The following is a 19,949-nucleotide window of genomic DNA, read 5'->3' on the forward strand; positions in this document are numbered from 1 at the left end:
GCCAAAGAAGCCTATTGGGCAGAGAAAAGCTGCTAACAGAAGGCTAGAAAATGGGTTATGTTTCCCAAAGAAAAATATCCCCATGACATTGTCACCAGGAGAAGCCAACTTGTCTCAAAGCTTTGAAATTGATTGGAAAATGCCTTGAAAAAAGATCTGAGTCAAGGGAAAGGGAAGAGGTGGGCACACGCATGGTTTGTTGTTCTGGAGCTGTGGTGAAAGGGGATGATGATGACAGTTACCATTGGTCAAGGGCTTCTGATTTATGACTTACCTCTCCTTAACCCCCACCAGAAAGCAGCAGTCATGTCCCTCTTTTGCAAAGAGTTTTAATGATTTGCTCATCAGGTGTTGGTTCAAGGTCACAGCCTCAAACCTCCATGAGCTCAACCAGTGTACCATACTTCCTCTCCAACTAGTAGATAGAAGACTCATCTGCTCCCCTGTATGCTTGCTGCGGGATCTCAGGCAAACCTTGTGGCCTCTCTGAGCTTCAGTTTCCCTGTCTGTAACCTGAAGCAAGCAACACTGATAAAAGAGCTAAGGTATCTGGAATCAGGATAGGCTAGGTCAGGCTGCCTTCACACCTCCAGAAAAGCTCAGAGACTTTCCACGTGCCTACTGCTTATATCACACAGGCACTTAGGTCTGGGCCTGAAGATGACAAAGACTATTCATGCTTTTTTTTTTAAGTTTATTTATGTTTTTGGTAATCTCTACACCCAGCATGGGGTTTGAGCTCACAACCCTAAGGTCAAGAGTTGCATGCTCTTTCGGTTCAGCCAGCCAGGCGCCCCAAGACCATTCATGCTTTGAGTTGCACCTGCTGGAACACTTGGCCTCTAAAGTTCTTGGGATGCCATGCAGGAAAGAGAGAGACAAGGGATCACGACTGTGCATTTCACTCCCTCAGCTTGACAGTGACATGAGTCTTTTCCACTCACATTGAGCTGTCCAGAAGCAGTCACAAGGCTCACCCAACGGCAAGGGGCTGGGACGTGCTCGGTGTGCAGAAAGGGAGGAAACTGGCTGTGGGCAAATTCTAGCAATGTCTTGCACAACATCCATCTAACAAGTATTTATGGGTGCTAGAGGCTGGGACATGAGGATGGAGCAGAACAAAATAGAACTGAACTTAAAGAAGATGAGGGGAAAGAAGGTGTCCCCCGCCTTCTGTTATTCACACCCTACTGTACTTCCCTCCCTCGCTGTCCGGGTTGGCCTGTGTGACCAACAGCATGGGGAAGATGCCATGCTATGTCAGTTCTGAGATCACGTCTAAAAAGGCACCACGCTTCCTATCTTGTCTGCAGTCACTTTCTCGCCTGGATCACCTGCTGGGGGTTAAGCCACTTTCATGTCAAAGCAGCCCTCGGAGAGATCTATGCAGTGAGGAATCGGGGCTTCTTGTGACACTCACCTGAGGCAGCTCAGAGACAGAACCTCCCACCCCACCAAGCCTTCAGATGACTAGAGCCCCAGCCAGTATTGGACTATACCCTTGTGAGAGGCCCTGAGCCAGGACAACTCAGCTTGCAGATTTTTGACCCTAAGAAACTACATGAGAGAATACATTTTCGTCGTTTTGAGCCACTAAGTTTTGGGGATAACTTGTTAAAAGGTAATAGGTAATACATATGCATCTATATACATCATATGTATGTACATACAAAATAGAGTATGCTACATGTAATGTTCACATGACATTTGAGGCTAGGGCATAGAAAGAATATAGCTTCTGCCTGGCTTTCTTGGGATGCCTGCCCCAAGAACCTGGCCAGCATGTGGTGAGGCCCACACTAGCCCATATGGAGAGATTGTGTGGAGAGACTCACTCAGGGAAGAGCTGAGGTCCCCAGCCCATAACTGGCCTCAATTGCTAGACATGTGAGTGGACTAGCATTCAGATGATTCCAGCCTCCAGCCTTCAAAGCTTCTTGCCGAGGCCCCAGACATCATGCAACAGTGTAAGCCGCCCCTTCTGTGCCTTGTCCGAATTCCTGATCCATGGAATCTGTGAGCATTATAGATGTTTTCTTTTTCAGATTTTATTTATTTATCTGACAGAGAGAGACACAGTGAGAGAGGGAACACAAGCAGGGGGAGTGGGAGAGGGAGAAGCAGGCTTCCCGCGGAGCAGGGAGCCCGATGCAGGGCTCGATCCCAGGACCCTGGGACTATGACCTGAGCTGAAGGCAGATGCTTAATGACTGAGCCACCCAGGGGCCCCTAGATGTTTGTTTTAACACTAAGTTTGGGGGTAATTTGCTGTGAGCCATGGTAATTGGCACATTATAAATTGGGAACTAAATTGTATGGGAAAATCATTGAATTTGAAAAATCATTTGAATTGCTCTGGTGACTTTATCCCTGTGATGGCTCCTTTCCTCGGGTCTTTGTTAGACCAGTGGAGCTCAACTAACAAAGGAAACTGTAATAGGGTGTTAAAAGACAGGCAGGGCATCTGGCCTCATCCCTTTCTTTTCCGTGCAGGGATTATGAGTGTAAAGTTTAGATACAAAACCTTGTCTCTTATGGAAGTCACAGAGCTTTCCTCTGTCTCAACCGTTTCAATGGAAGGGCAAATGATCCTTGCTCTGTTATTGCAGAGCAGACTTGTGAGGCTGAATCACGTGATCTCTTTATTCTTTCATTCCACAAAGATTCTTTGGAACATCTCCTGTACCTTGTTAGCCCTCAAGTAGTAGGGCAGCAGCAGCAGGTTTGTGTGTAGCCCCAGGAGATGCTGGTATGGAGAGGCAGGGTCGGCCATCCTTCGCGAGGGTCTCACTGCCAACACTGAGGCATTGTGGGAATATCCAGTTTCTTTTTTTTTTAGATTTTATTTATTTATTTGACAGAGACACAACGAGAGAGGGAACACAAGCAGGGGGAGTGGGAGAGGGAGAAGCAGGCTTCCTGCGGAGCAGGGAGCCTAATGTGGGGCTCGATCCCAGGACCCTGGGACCATGACCTGAGCCAAAGGCAGATGCTTAACCAACTGAGCCACCCAGGTGTCCCAGAATATCCAGTTTCTTGTGATAACTTCCTGCAAAGCTCAAGGCCACGTATCTCAGGGTAAAAACAAAACAAAGTGCCAGTTGACCTCATGATTCCTCTGGAAACTGCTTTATGGGTGAATTCTACTCTATTGAAGTAGAATTTTTTTTTAATTTTTTAAACCATGTAAGTATAGTATGTCTGGAGCTATTTACCAAGTATAATGTAGATACTTAATATTTTGGAGTCTCACTTATTTTTGTCATCTCTCAATATAGGAGCTGAAAATGCCAGCTGGTTGATTTCCTAGCCGCTCCTGGCAGCTCAGGAATCAGATGTGTGCTTTAGGTTTGGCGCATCTATCAGGAAAAACTGGGATACTGAAGGGGGCGGGGATAACCACCAATCCATTCTGGTGATGGGTGGGTCCAGGAGGATGGCAACACCCTGTGTGAGTGTGTGTGTGTGTGTGTGTGTGTGTGTGTGTTTGTGTGTGTGTGTGTGTCCTCTGCCACAGGAAGAGGTGTCGAGAACTTCCAGTGGTTGGAGCTGGTGTACTATTCAAATACACGCATGTATTTTGTACATTGAAAACGAATGTAAATGGACTGAACATTCCAGTTAAAAAGACACAGATTGGCAAAGGTAGATAAACCCTTCTAGAAGATCAAAGAGTCAAGGAAACCAACAGACCAAGGGACCTTCCCATTCTCCTTCCAGGGCTGATTTTGGGCTGTTGGGGCAAGGCATAGTTGGACTCAGATCTGTCCCTGGTGTCCATTCTGATGGGTTGGTGTTGTCGCACTGAGTGTTTATGGCCAGTGTAGGTCCTGATGAGTGAGTGCAGGTGTGCTGGTATTTTTGCCTGGCATGGGTTCTGATCGGTCAGTGGCCCTCAGAAATCACTTATCAAATACTTTGTCACTCCTCCTCTTTTTCCTTCTGAGATTTCTCTCTCATATATCCATCTCAAAGTTGTAAATTTAAAGCATGATCAGTTGGTATGTTTCTTCAAACATTTTTATGTGATTGTATAAGCAATATATGTACATTGTAAAAAAAAAAAAAGTCTTAAGATTATAAATTAAACAAATCAACCATCCTAATAGTCAGGGAGAGCAATCTTGGTAGATTTTCTTATATTCCTTTTCTTTTCATATCAACATCAGAAATGGGAACATCTTCTATATTCCCTTTTATATCCTTGAGTTTTGTATTACTGAATTTCTTCTAAAACTGGGGTTGTCCAGCTTTTTCTGTAAAATACCAGACAACAGCTTTTATAGGCTTATGCAGGCTGTGTGGTCTTGTAGCTATTCAACTCTTACACTCAGTGTAAAAGCTGCCATAGAAATATGTACACAATTAGGTGTGACAGTGTTCCAATAAAACTTTTATTTATGGACACTAAAATTCAAATCTCATGTGACTTCCACATGTCACAAAATATTACTCTTGTTTTTACTTTTTTCAGCTATTTAAAAGTGTCTAATCATTCTTGGCTTGTGTGCTTTTTGTAGCAGGCTGAATTTGGTCCTTGTCCTACCAACAGTTTGCAAACCTTTACTGTAAGATGTTGTCACTAGTTGCTGCATGATACTCTCTTATGTAGACATACCCCGGAGCTTATTTAACCAAACTGCTATTTAGGTTGTTTCCAACTTTGCTCTGTTACCGACAACATTATGATAAACAACCTTGTCATAAATATGAATGGACTTTGGGAATATTTTCTTAGAAGTAGAACTGTTGTGTCAATGGGGAAACAGTAACTCAAAAACTTAAGAAGATACACAGATGGCAGATAAGCATAGGAAAGGAGGCTCAACATCTCTGCATACGTCATTGGGGAACTGCAAAGGAAAACAATGAGATACCACCACACACCTATTAGAATGGCTAAAATCCACAACACTGACAATACAAAAATGCTGCCAAGGATGTGCAGCAACAAAAAATCTCACTCATTGCTGGTGGGAATGCAAGATGGTACAGCCACTTTGGAGAGCAGTTTGACACTTTCTTAGAAAGCTAAATGTGGACTGGCCATACCATCCAGCAATCACACTCTTTGGTATTTACCCAGGTGAACTTAAAATTGTCCACACAAAATCCTGCACATGAATGTTTATATCAGCTTTATTTGTAATCACCCCAAACTGAAAGCAACCAAGATACGCTTCTGTGGGTAAATGTATAAACAAACCGTTGTATATCCATACAATGGAGTATTATTCAGTGATAAAAAAATAAATAATGTACTCATCCACCAAAAGACATGAAGGAACCTTCAGTGCATATTGCTGTGTACAAGAAGACAATCTGAACAGGCTATATACCGTATGATTTCCACTCTATCACATTCTGGAAAAGGCAAAACTAAGAGATGATAAAATAATTAGTGGTAGTAGGAATTCAGTGGGAGGGAAGGGGGAAGGGGTGAATAGGTGGAACAGAGGAGATTTTTAGGGTGCTGAAACTATTCTGTAATGGTGGATACCTGACATTATGCACCTGTCAGAGTCCATAGAATGTACAACACAAAGAGTGAACCCTAAGGTAAGCTATGGACTTCACTTACTAACGTATTGATATTGGTTCATTGGTTGTAACCAACATACCACACTAATGCAAGATGTAGGTAACAGGGGAAAGTGTGCGGGTCGGGGGGGGGGGGGGGTAGATGGAAACTGTGCTTCCTCCTCAATTTTCCTGTAAACATACAACTGCTCTAAAAAATAAAGCCCATTAATTAATTTTGTTATAACATATGCAAAGAAAATAATATATACTCACTGGAAAAGTTCTCAAGAACACAGAAATAGAAACTTAGAAAATGAAACCACCACCACCACCGCCTCCACAGGTGTCCACTTTTAACAGTTTAGTGTCGGGGATGCCTAGGGGGCTCAGTTGGTTAAGCATCTGCCTTCAGCTTGGGTCATGGTCTCGGGGTCCTGGGATTGAGCCCCACGTTGGGCTTCCTGCTCAGCGGGGAGTCTGCTTCTCCCTCTTCCTCTGCCTGCCGCTCTCCATGCTTGTGCTCTCTCTCTCTCTGTCAGATAAATAAATAAAATCTTAAAGAAAAAAAACAAAATACAGTTTAGTGTCTATCTGTTCAGATTTTTCTCTCCATATAAAATATACATGCAAAAAATAAAATAAAATAAAATATACATGCATATATTTTCCCTTTAAGACAGAAACATAAAATTTTTTGCATTTTGCTTTTTATTTTTAATCATTTTTATTTATAATAAATTTTATAATAAAATGTTATTTAAAATGAACATTTTTCCTTGTCAGCACATATAGCTCTAACTTTAGTTTAACTGTTACAATGGTCTATTGTATAGTTCTATCATAATTAATTTTCTCAATTCCTAGTTGTTGAGCATTTGGTTTGTTCTCAAGGGTTTTTTTTTTTTTTTTTTAATTACAAACAAGGCTGTGTTGAAAGTCTTGTGCCTTTATCTTTTGGGGTTGGTTGTTCCCAATTTCTAAATTGCCCTCTTGGAAGTTTATTCAAATTTATACTCCCCTTATAGTGTTTATGTGCCAGTCTCCTAACATGCTTGACAACTCTAGATGTTATTTTTTTTCATCCTAGCCATAGTCTTTCTTTCCTTTTTTTTTTTAAAGATTTTATTTATTTATTTGAGAGACAGAGAATGAGAAATAGCACAAGAGGGAAGAGGGTCAGAGGGAGAAGCAGACTCCCCGCCGAGCCGGGAGCCTGATGCAGGACTCAATCCCGGGACTCCAGGACCATGACCCGAGCCGAAGGCAGTCGTCCAACCAACTGAGCCACCCAGGCGCCCCCCTAGCCAGAGTCTTTCATTCATTGAGCATTAATCATGGTGGTGAAGTTAGACTTTCTGTGTAAGTCGCCTGAATAATTTCCACTTGAACATCCAGGAACTTCAGGTGTTTTCCATATCTCTGGGGCCTAATCACCCTCCCCTTGTCTTCCTTCTTTTTCAGTTACGACAGTGGCCTGACTCATATACAAAGAAGTTTGAGCACAGAATCTACCCCATCACGTTTTCGGTTGGAAACCCTCAGGAATGGAAGAAATTATTCAAACCCTGTGCTGCTCAGAGACTCTTTCTTCCGGTAGGAACACGAGCTTTTAATAAGATGCTGCTCGGGAGAGAATTGTTCTTGGAAACATGGTGAAATTAACTGGTGTGTATTTAAAGACATTTTACTTAGGGCTGAGAATGTGTTTCTCTTGGATTCTGTAGTTGATTCTCTTAGTCTTCCAGGTATAGAGGATTCATGTGTTCAAGAAGTTATCTGTCCCAACGATTGAGGGACTGAGAGCATCCAAAGCATGTCTTGGATTATGGGTCTTTGTGATTTTGGTTCTACCTTTACTAGCTGTGTGAACCTCAGTAAATCCCCTCACCTTCACTAGGCCTCATGTTCCTCCAGAAGCTTGGCATGTAGTTGGCCCTCAATAAATGTTAGCTTTGATTATTATTACTTCTCTTATAACCATAACCATTGCCAGATACTAGGGAATAATTCAAAAGAGGTCCAGAGTTCCAGTTCAGCCTCTCAGTTTTGAATTTTTTAATTAAATATATTTGTTACCTTTTTAAAAATCCTAAATAGAAAAATCACTGAAGATATATCAAAACTGGAATATCATGGAGCAAAGATGGCAGCCTTGACTTGTCAATTGCAGTCTTGACATTTGTGAGTGATTTGTACCTTCAGCAAACGTTTACCCAGTGCCCATTAGGTTCTAGGCCCTAGGTTAATGATAGCAATACGGCGGCAAACGAATCAGCCACAGCCTTGCTCCTTTAGAGTTTGAGCCTAGCATTGAACAGGTAATTGGAAGTATGATCTGTGTTGAAGTCTCATGGATATATGTAATTTGGGGTTCCACACTGGTCAGTGAGAGGTCATAGAAGATTCTTTTGGGACATGGCATTTATGCTGAGGCATGAACGCAGAAGAAGCAGGGATCACTGAGTGATAAGGGCCTGGTTGGTAATGAGAGAGAAGAGGGTACCAAGCAGATGGAACAATATGTTCAAAGACCTGAGTTGGAAAGGAGCATGCTTGAGAAAATGAAAGAAGGTAGAGTAACCAAAAAATAGGGTGAGGTGGGATTAACGAGGTCAGCAAGGGTTGGATTGTCTGGTCTTTGTGTTAAGGACATTGAGAAGCCATTGACTGCTTTCTGTTAGGCAAGTGGGATGATCTGGCTTGTGTTTTAAAGAGTACACCCTAGTTCATTACAGTGTGGACAGTGGAATCACTAGGCCAATTACTGATGATTTGAGCTATGTTGAGTGCCTTAAAAATGGATTCAGAACCTGCCTGAGAAAGAGAATTTACCAGTCCTCAAACTAGCTTGTTGTAAGAGTTGAAGGGGAGTGAGGTGAGAAGGATTTCACCCAGGTCTCTGACCTGAACAACCAGGAAGGCTAATCTGTTTGAGATTGCCAATGATCAGCTATTTGTGAGCTATAAAAAAGGCAGTTTGTTATGGTTCATCATACTCAACGGATGGTGGTCTTTGGAGAGATGGAAAAGACAGGAGGATGACCAGTTTTCATGGGATGAGATGCGTTTAATTTGGGTCATATTTTGATTTTTGAGGTGCCTGGGAGATGGCCATGTAGAGAAGTCTTAACCATCAAACCCTAAATGGCAAGTGGCCCTTTTAACATTTCCTACCCAGGACCTATGAGAAGACTGAGCTCAGCCTGACTGTACTCTTGGTACCTATCTGCACAGGTTTACTCACTCGTTAAATGACCTGTTTGTCACACGCCACAGACCATCATCTGAGATGGGATTCACTGCCTAAAAGTGTGGGTAAGGACAGACCACCTCAAACTGGAACTAAAATCTGTAGGTGGAAGATATAAAAACTAATTACCATTTCAGAAGATGAGAAAAAATGTCAGGTTTCTTCTTCTTGTCTCTGTTTTAGGGGAAAAATGTATTCAAAAACCAAAGTTACTATTGGAAAATTGTCTTTCCAACCTATGCAAAAAATATAAGCAACCCAGTGGAACCACATTTGAATTTTCCCCTAACCTTGAGTTGTGACTTTATCGCCACTATTAAAAAAACAAACCTTCCACGTGATGGTTTTCATTCATTCCCAGATAAGTAAGCGTTCCATTTTGAATGACAAATGAGTGCTGGCATTCCTTATCTGCTTTTGATAATGGAAACTAGCCCTCCTTAAATATAATAAAGAGAGATTGTGGTTGACAGGACATTTACCTTTTCCGAGTCATATATCATAACAGTAGATTATGAACACAGCATTTGTGGGCATCAGTAGAATGTATTGATCCTCAGAGTAATTTGAAATAAAGTCTAGGTGATGTTTTCCTTGAAATTCATCTCTGTAAAACCAAATCAAACGTATTGCTGAGGCAGCAGAGTGAAGATGGAGATCCCAAAATACAAACATTCTAGCAAGGGGTAGGTCAATCGATTGAGAACCACGATCTCACCCATATTCTGAGAGGGTATCATCTACCCCAAGCCTGTAGGAAAAAAAAAAAAAAAAACCCTTCTCACATAAGATTTTACTATCAGAATAAGATCAGAGTGCAAGTCTGCAACTAAAGCTTATTAGATTCTCAAGTACAGTTAGTGGAACTCAAATTCTACCAATTCATGAATTATGAAGTCCTAGAAACCAGTGGACATTTAATTTTCTATTTCTGTGAATAATGTTCCAAAGAGCAGGACCCTTATTAGTGCAAAGTAAACGGCAGGTGGCTTGTAAGCTCTCTAAGATGCATACTGCTCTCAGGTAACTCAGAAGCTTAAAGTATTTAAAACATTTGCCAATTATAAATAAATCAAATCTGTTCATTAAAATTTATCCTAGAGTACTTTTCCCTTTTTCTTTAGTAATAGCCATATAGCTTTCACTATTGTAAAAATAATTGAGTGTCATGAATTCACATCGCCTCTCTCCCATTTAATTGGAATTAGCGAGATTTTTTGATGGATCTGTACATTTTTGTTACACACTCTGCCTCCTTGATTCCAAAAACCACTAATTATGGTTTTCTGGGAATCCTAGAGATATTCCAAACATGACAGAGATCACTGAATTGCAGAATCTTCAGAGACTTTATTGGCAAGCAGCGCCCAGTATGGAAATATACATTAGGTTAAGGTCCTCTGTAAGTCTCATCCAGGGAGAGAGACCTTTTTAAACCAAGTGTTTTTTTGTTTGTTTGTTTTTGTTTTTTGTTTCTTTTTTCTTTGTTTGTTTTTTAAATTTTATTATGTTATATTAATCACCATACATTACATCATTAGTTTTTGATGTAGTGTTCCATGATTCATTGTTTGCGTATAACACCCAGTGCTCCATTTGGTACGTGCCCTCTTTAATACCCATCACCAGGCTAACCCATCCCCCCATAAATTCCAAGATTATAATAATGTCTGATGTCTTTCCTGCTCCCAACACTTGCCATAAGCATCTATCTCAGAGGAAGGAGTTAGGGAAGAATATTGTCATGAGAAGTAAGATAAAATTGCTTACAGCCTTGACCTATACGTTCTTCTTGAATTCTCTGGATATATCTATATTTCTAACAGACTTGACCCATTCTTTAATATTCCAAAGGAGTATCATGCCAAATAAATAAAAATCTTAGATTACCTAGATTTTCTACATCATATCAAGAATAACAATATATAGGGGTGCCTGGGTGGCACAGTCAGAAGTGCTAACTCTTGGTTTCAGCTCAGGTGGTGATCTCAGGGTCATGAGATTGAGCCCCACATTGGGCTCTGCACTCAGCGTGGGACTATCTCTCCCTCACCCTCTGCCCCTCCCTACCCCCCAAATAAATAAAATAAATATTTAAAAAAATAGTAACGATATTTAATCTTCCCTTTTTCCACTTATAGTTTGTTAAAGAGGTTTGTAACTAGTTCCAATATTTGGAAAACTATATGCTTACAAGAGATATTCTAATGAGTCAGCTGCAGGCTAATGGAAAAGAGAGGTTACCTAACTTATAAGAACTTTCTATAATTAAGGTCAGGCCTCTGTACTATTATTAATACTATAACTCAGCATTAACAGTCAACATTGAGTCTTCCTTGGAACCAACCCTTTGGATGGCAACAACTATTGACAGATGTATATGAACATATTAAAATTCCTTATTAAGAGGAGCATCTATTAGAATCACCATAAGTGATTTCTCTGTATTTCATTAAATATCAAGAGACCATAAATTATTGGAACAAAATGAACTATCAAAAAGTTCACATAAAAATTACCCTAGATACCAGTTTTGTTGAACAAGCTTTCCATAATCCTTATCATTTACTCCCACGCTATTAAAGGTTTGACATTCAGGATATTAGTTACAACTCTTAGTTACATGTAAAAAACTCAACTCTAGCTAAGGAAAGAAGGAAACTTTTTGGCTTATCTGTCCGTGAAGTGCAGATGATTCTAAGTGTAGGGCTGATCCAGGGACTCCCATGATGTCACCCCGGCTGTGTGTGTCTCTCCCTCAGTTCCTTGCAAGGCTCACTCCAGGAGCATAATGATGGCTTGAAGCAACCTGACATACAAATTCTAGAAGCTTAGTTTAGCAGAAAAAAGAGCAGGAAGGGTGGCTGCTTCCAAAATGGTGGCAGAAGAGTTCTGTGGAAATGCTTCCCAGTGAGACAGGCATAACTGGTGAAAATTGTTTCTTTCAAAGATTTTATTTATTTATTTATTTGAGAGAGAGAGAGAGAGAGAGAAAGAGAGCATGAGTGGGGGGAAGAGCAGAGGGGGAGGGAGAAGGAGAGGGAAGACTCTCAAGGAAACTTCATGCTGAGTGTGAGCCTAACATGGGGCTCAGTCTCACGATCCTGAGATCATGGCCTGAGCTGAAATCAAGAGTCGAACACTTAACCAACTGAGCCACCCAGGCAACCCTGGTGAAAATTATTTTTAAAGCAATTATCTAGAATCTTTGGACATTGTGCTGAGGGCCTAAGCAAATGAGGAAACAGATTATTCAAGAAAGTCTACTAATGTAACCAAGTCCAAGCTTGTTCTGCTCACTACATGACAGGCCCACAAGTCTAGAGGCAAGATGTTGGGGTAAGGAAAATGACTCTATCTGGAAAGCCAGCAAACCAAGGAGATATAGACTGTTGTCCTAAACAACCATCTCCCCTTGGCATGAAATTCAAGTTTCTTTTATGTTAGCAAAGGGGGGAAATACGAGGGGGTTGGAGTCAGAAGGTAACTGATGTCTGTAGTTATTTGAGGGAGGTCATAAAACTGGTTTGTCCTTGGTCAGTTGATCTTTGTGTACAGGAATCTGGTCATGTCATTCCTGTAAATGTTAAGCATAGCATAGTCATTTATGTGCTTCCTTATCTCCTTGGGTGAGGTAGATTTTGGGTAGAAAACAGTTTTTGCAAATCTTAGCTGTTAGCAAAATTTCTTCAATCATTAACATGCCTACATACATGCAGGGCTAAGGCAGAAGTTTCTAAGCTGTAGGTCACAGCAGCAAGGGAAATAGAAGTAGCATGGAGTCAGACATACTGGGGTTTTTTTTTCTCTGATACACTAAAACTTGGTAGAAAAAAAGAATCTGTGACATTTGAACCACAACCTACTCCCTCCATTTCTTCTTCCAACTCAGCATGATGGAAAGTCAACTCTAGATAATTCAGTCAAGAATACAGGGATCCTTTTCTCCCCAGTTCCCAGTTGAGGGATATGGTATTGCCTTAGGAGGGGCAGGTCATCAGCAGTTCTCATCTCTGTATCACAGAGTTTAAGTTCCAGGAAAATGTGGACAAGGTTCTGGGGCTTCGTAATTGAGAGGAAGCTGGTAGCTTCATGAGAGCAACAAACTAAAATATAGGCTGGTTAGTTTATAAGGGAGAACCAGGGAAAGAGACAGATAAAAAGTGCCCTCTTGGTGGCAGAACGATGTTCAAAGACTGGCCTTAAAAATTAATCCTGCAAATGAGCCTAAATTTCATTGTATCAGATGGAGGAGCAATTTATGTCTCAAAAGCAATAGAGCAATCAGCTGGCAATTAGTGGAGGCTAGTAGCTGGGTTTAATACCAACAGCAACAGACAGTTTAACAGAAAGATTAGAGAGTCAAAGATAGGTGATAAAACCACTGTCATTTCATGCCCAAGGCCACACCCACTGAGGAACATCATAGGTTGCATGCAGTGGGTGAAAGGGACTTCACTAAAATAGTCCAGGCAAGATGCTAAACAAATAAATGAGCAAACAACATCAATAAGCCCTGTAGGTTGGAGTTGCTAAAATATATTATTTAACATATCCTAAACTATATTATCATGCTGTCATTTATTAACATGCTAAATATATTTATCCAGATTTTTTCATCAAAAAAGTATGAGGCATTCAGAGAAACTGGAAAGTGTGACTCATTCACAGGAGAAAATGCAAGCCATGGAAGATGCCTGTGATAAGACCCAGATGTCAGATTTAATAGAAAAAGACTTCACCCTTTTGGGGGCCAGGCCTCGCCCTGCTCACTTGCTGGGGTCTCATCCCTGGGGGACACAGCACAGCCCTGGGGGTCTGCTGGTGTGGGCTCAGGACCTGTGGGCACTGGTCTGGTCCCTGAGAGTCTGACCAGGAGGGTAGGGGCACCACCACCACAAGCCCCCAGCCCTCCCCAGCTGTCAGTAATTAAAAGCAATCTAACACACATGCGCACACACACACACAAAAAGAAAAAGACTTCAAAGCAGCCATTATAAATATGTTCAAGCAACAAAAGGAAACCATACTTAAAGAAGTAAATTGATTAAGGAGGGCTCATGATGTGATGAGCACTGGGTGTTATACACAACTGATGAATTACTGAACGTGACATCTGAAACTAATGATGAAATCTGAAACTAATGATGACATCTGAAACTAATATGTTGGCTAATTGAATTTAAATTAAAAAAAGTAAAGTAAGATATGATGACAGTGTTTCATGAAATTAAGAATATCAATAAAGAGATGAAAATTATTTTTAAAAAGATCTAGGTGGAAATTCTGGAGTTAAAAGGTATAATGATTAATGAAAAATCATTAAAGGAGCTCTCAGCAGATTTGAAATTAAAATAGAAAGAATTAGTAAATTTGAAGATAAATCAATAAAGTTTACTCGGTCCAAGGAATAGGGAAAAATAATAAAATTGGACAGAGACTGAGAGAAATGTGCACCACATCAAGCACACCAGCATATGCGTGTTGGGAGCGCCAGAAGGAGAGCAGAGAGAGAAAGGAATAGAAAAAGCTATTTGAAGAAATAATGGTTGAAAACTTGCAAGTTTGATGAAAAACAATGTACACATCAAAGTTCAAAGAACTCTAAGATAAACTCAAAGAGAGCCATGTGCAGATAAATCATAGTAAAAAATCCTGAAAGCAGAGATAAAGTTTTAAAAATAGCGAGAGACAAACAACTTGTTTCATACAAGGGAACTCCATTAAGATTAACAGTAAATTTCTCGTTAGATACTGTGGAGGGCAGAAGGCCATGGGATGACATATTTGAAGTGCCAAAAGGTGGGGGGAAACTGTCTACCCAAAATCTTATATCTAGCAAAACTATTTTTTTTAAGATTTTATTTATTTATTTATTTGACACACAGAGGGAGAGAGCACAAGTAGGCAGAGTGGCAGGTAGAGGGAGGAGCAGACTCCCCACTGAGCAAGGAGCCTGATGTGGGACTCCATCCTGGGACCCTGGGATCATGACCTAAGCTGAAGGCAGACACTTAACTGACTGAGCCACCCAGGCACCCCATAGCAAAACTATTTTAAAAATGAAGGTAGAATAGGCAGTGCATCCAGCAGTCCTGCAGATCTGTCTCTTGCTTCAGCAGTGTTTGGACGGAACAGACCCAGGGTCACCCCTTCACCCTCTGACCACCCTCCAACCTTTTTTCTGGTCACAACCTTCAGAGCCATCTTCTCTGCTACCCTTTGTCTCTGGGACCAGCCAATACCCTATTTTGAGCTACGCTCCTTATTACCAACCAACCATGAGCTCCCAGATTTGTCAGAATTATTCCACAGAGGTGGAGGCTGCTGTCAGCTGACTGATCAGCATGCATCTGCTGGCCTCCTACACCTACCTCTCTCTGGGCCTCTATTTCCACTGTGAAGACGTGGCTCTGGAGTGCGTGGGCCCCTTCTTCCACTAGTCGGCTAGGCGAAATGAGGGCACTGAGCATCTCTTGAAGATGAAAAACCAGTGTGGCAGCCACGCCCTCTTCCGGGACGTGCAGAAGCCATCCCAAGATGAGTGGGATAAAACCCTGGATCCCAAGGAAGTCCCCCTGGTTCTACAGAAGAACCTGAACCAGGCCCTTTTGGATCTGTATGCCATGGGTCCTGCCCACACAGACCCCCATCTCTGTGATTTCCTGGAAAACCACTTTCTAGTTGAGGAGGTGAAACTCATCAGGAAGATGGGCAAGGACTTGTCTAACCTGGCCCCCAAGCTGGGCTCGGCAAGTATCTATTCAAAAGGCTCACCCTCAAGCATGACTGAGAGCCCTCTGAAGCCCAGCAGCCTTTGAGGGACCCCTCTGGCATCCCCCTCATGCCAGGTTTGTGCCTGGGCCTCTTCCTGCAACCACTAGGCAGCTTTTTAACCACCCTGGAGCCCTCTCCCAAGCCATGGATGAAATGGAAACAATAAAGCTTTTTTGCAGAGGGAAAATAAAGGTGAAATCAAGTCATTCCCAGTAAAGAAAACTGAGATAATTTGTTGCTAGCAGAACTGCCTTCTAAGCAATACTAAGGAAGTTCTTTAGGCTGAAAGCAAGTGACTCCAGACAGTAATTCAAAATCACATTTTAAAAAAAAAGAGCATGAATAAAGGCAATTGTATAGAAAACATTAAAATGAATACTTCTTTTTTTATTTCATTTTATTTTTTAAGATTTTATCTATTTATCATTTATTTATTTATTTAGAGAGCACAAGCACGGGGAGGGGCAGAGAGAGAGAAACAGAGAGAATCTCAAGCAGACTCAGTGCTGAGCACGGAGCCTGACACGGGGCTTGATCGCATGACCCCGAGATCACGACCTGAGCCAAAATCAAGAGTCAAACACTCAACTGACTGAGCTACCCAAACACCCTTCAGATTTTGTTTTTAAGTAACCTCTACACCCAGTGTGGGGCTTGAACTCAGAACCCCGAGATCAAGAGTCCCAAGCCCTACCAACTGAGCCAGCCAGGTACCCCTATGATGAATATTTCTTATCCTTTACTCTCTTAATTGATTTTAAAAACAATGGTATAAAACAATATGTATATAACTGTATTGTTGGGACTGTAACATAGAAATGTAATATATTTAACAATAATAGCACAAAGGAGGTTGGAGTGGAGGAAAGTTGTGTGGAATAAGACAGTGATACCAGATAGTAATTAAAATCCACAGGAACAAATAAAGAAAATCAGAAATGGTAGAAGAATGTGAATATAACAAACTCCATAAATATATCCTTGCTCTCCTTCCTCTCAGCTTCTTTAAAACACATACAATTACATGAAGTAGCAATTTTAACAATATATTATTGGATTTGTAACATGTATAGATGTAATATGTATCACAATGACATAAAATGGAGACAAGAGAATAGAGCTGTATAGGACTAACATTTGTATATCTCATTGGAATTAAGTTAGTATAAATCTGAAGTGTATTTTATTTATTTTTATTTATTTATTTGGCAGAGAGAGTGAGTGAACACAAGCAGGGGGGAGTGGCAGGCAGAGGGAGAGGGAGAAGCAGGCTCCCCGTGGAGCAAGGAGCCCAATGCGGGGCTCGAGTCCCAGGACCCTGGGATCATGACCTGAGCCGAAGGCAGACGTTTAACCAACTGAGCCACCCAGGTGCCCCTGAAGTGTATTTTAATAAGACATATATGGTAAGCCCAGGAACAATTGCTGAGGAAAAATATGGTGAGAACAAATCACTAAATTAAAATGCTACATTAAAAAATATCCACTCACTGCAAAAGAAAGCAGCAAAGGAAGAGCAGAAGAACAAAAAAACACATGAGACATATTGAAAACAGAAAGGAAAATGACAGACATAAATTCAACTACATCAGTAACATTAAATGAGAATGGATAAAACAATCCAATCAAAAGGCAGAAATTGCCAGAAATAGTTGATAAAAAAAATATAATCCAAATAAATAAGTGTTATCTGTAGGAGACATACCTTAGGTTCCAAAGATACAAATAGGTTGGAAGCAAAAAGATGGAAAAAGATGTCAATCAAACAGCAACCACAAGAAAGCTAAAGTGGCTATACTAATATCAGACAAAATAGAACTGAAAAAAATTATTAGAGAAAAACAGGCACATTAAATGCTAAAAATGTTAATCCATAAAGAAGATATAACAATTATAAATATATATGCATCTAACAACAGAGCCCCCAAATACATGAAGCCCAAACTGACAGAATTGGAAAGAGAAATAGGCAATCCATCAATAATAATGGGAGACTTTAATGCCCCACATTCAATAATGGGTTAAACAATAGGTAGATCATCAACAAGGAAATAGACTTGAATAACACTTTAAACCAACTGGACCAACAGACATCTATAGGACACTCCACCCAACACCAGGGGAACACACATTCTTCTGAGTGCATATGGAACATTCCTGGGATAGACCATATGTTAGGCCATAAAACAAGCCTCAGTGAATTTAAAAGGATTGAAGTCATGCAGAGTATGTTCTCTGACCACAGTGGAATGACATTAGAAGTCAATAACAGAAAGAAATTTGGGCAGCTCACAGATAGGTGGAAATTAAACAACACACTCCTAGATAACCACTAGGTCAAAGAAGAAATTACAGAAGACATTAGAAAATATTTTGAGATATGGAGGGGCGCCTGGATGGCTCAGTTGATTGAGTGTCCAACTCTTGATTTCAGCTCAGGTCTTGATCTCAGTGTCATGAGTTCAAACCCCATGTTGGGCTCCATGCTGGGTGTGGACCTACTTAAAAACAAACAAACAAAACCAAGAAAATACTTTGAGATAAACGAAAATGAAAATATGTATACCAAAACTTATGAGAGCAGCCAAGGCAGTACTTGGATTGAAATTTATAGTTGTGAACTGCTACTTTACCAATGAGGAAAGATTCTAAATCAGTAACTTAACTTTATGCCTGAGACACTTTAAAAGGAAGAACAAACTAACTCCAAGCAAGAACAAGGAAGGAACTAGTAAAGATTGGAGTAAAAAATAATGAAGTAGAGAATAGAAAAAGAATAGAGGATAATCACAGGCCTTAAAGTTGATTATTTGAAAATATCAACAAAATTGACAGGGGCACCTAGGTGGCTCAGTCAGTTAAGCGTCTGCTTTTGGCTCAGGTCAAAAGGGGCTCAGGGTTTTGGGATCGAGCCCCACATCGGGCTCCCTGCTCACTGAGGAGTCTGCTTCTCACTCTCCCTCTGCCCTTCCCCCTGCTCATGCTCTCTCTCTCTCAAATAAATAAAATCTTTTTTTTTTAAAAAAACTGACCTCTAGCTAGACTGAGCAAGAGAGAAAAAGAAGACTCAAATTACTAGAGGCAGGAATGAAAGAAGGAAGATGAATACCAGCATTAGTGATATAAAAGGAATTGTAAAGCAATACTCTAAATAACTGAATGACAATTAGACTAAATGGACAACTTTGAATTAGTAATTTTTTAAAACCCTTGAAGAAAAGCTCAGGACTAGATGGCTTCATTGGTGAGTTTTACCAAACATTTAAAGAATTAATACCAGTTCTTTCCAATCTCTTTAAAAAACAAACAAACAAACAAAAAAACCAGAGATGTGCCTGGTGGCTTATTCGTCAAGCGTCTGACTCTTAATTTCAGCTCAGGTCATGATCTCAGGGTCATGAGATCTGTGTTAGGTGTGGAACCTGCTTAAGATTCTCTTTTTTCCTCTCCCTCTGCCCTTCCCTCTGCCTCTCTCTCCCTCTCTTAAAAATTAATTAATTAAAAAAACAGAAAAGAAGAGAATATTTCCCAGTTATTTATTGGGCCACGTATTAACCTGTTACCAAAGACATCACAAGAAAAGAAAACTACAGAGCAATTACTCATGAATGTAGATGGAAAAATCCTCAACAAATACTACTGTATAGAATCCAGCAACTCAAAAAAGGATTTTACACCATTACCAAGTGGAATTTTTCCCAGGAACACAAAGTTGGTTTAACATGTTAAAATCAACTGATGTAATGTACTATATAAACAGATTAAAGATGTCATGAACATCTCAATAGATGCAGAAACAAATTTGACAAAATCTAATATACTTTTGTGATAAAAACATTCAGCCCTAGGAATGGAAGAGAACATTCTTAACCTGATAAAGGGCATCTACAAAAACCTTACAATTAGCATCATTCTTAATGGTAAAAGACTGAATACTTTACCTCTAAGATCACAAAAATAGTTATAGGCTCTCAAAATTTCTATTCATCATTGTATTGGAAGTTCTAGTCAGGGCATTCAGGCTGGAATAGAGTGAACTCTGATTTGAAAGAAAGAAGTAAAACTATCTCTTTTCAAATGGCATCATATCATATATAGAAAATCCTAGGGAATCCATTTGAAAAATGATGAGACCTAATAAAATTTAGTAAGGTTGCAAGATACAAGACCAAGACACAAAAACAACTGTATTTCTAAACACTTGCAATGAGCAATCCAGAAATAAAATAAAAAAAAAATTCCATTTATAGTAACAAAAATAATAAAATACTTAATAAATTTAACAATGCGAGTGTAAAACTCATACTCTGAAAATTATGAGTTGTTGAAAGAAATTAAAGAGTGTAATAATGGAAAGAAGGCTCATGTTCATAGGTCAAAAGACTTAATATTGTTAAGA

At 40.3% G+C, this 19,949-nt stretch overlaps 1 protein-coding gene across 1 annotated transcript in view; it reads left to right on the forward strand.

The window, feature by feature from the left end:
- The window catches only part of GXYLT2 (glucoside xylosyltransferase 2), a 97,367-nt gene that overhangs the window by 23,405 nt on the left and 54,013 nt on the right, over positions 1–19,949 (forward strand). Inside the window, exon 4 of the mRNA XM_073901746.1 lies at positions 6,985–7,116. Within this exon, the coding sequence (XP_073757847.1) occupies positions 6,985–7,116 (132 nt within the window). The remainder of the gene's footprint in view (positions 1–6,984; positions 7,117–19,949) is intronic.

Source organism: Callorhinus ursinus, unplaced genomic scaffold, assembly GCF_003265705.2.
Source record: "Callorhinus ursinus isolate GAN/ISIS: 27379988/994484 unplaced genomic scaffold, GSC_fseal_2.0 scaffold15, whole genome shotgun sequence".
Classification (NCBI taxonomy): Eukaryota; Metazoa; Chordata; class Mammalia; order Carnivora; family Otariidae; genus Callorhinus; species Callorhinus ursinus.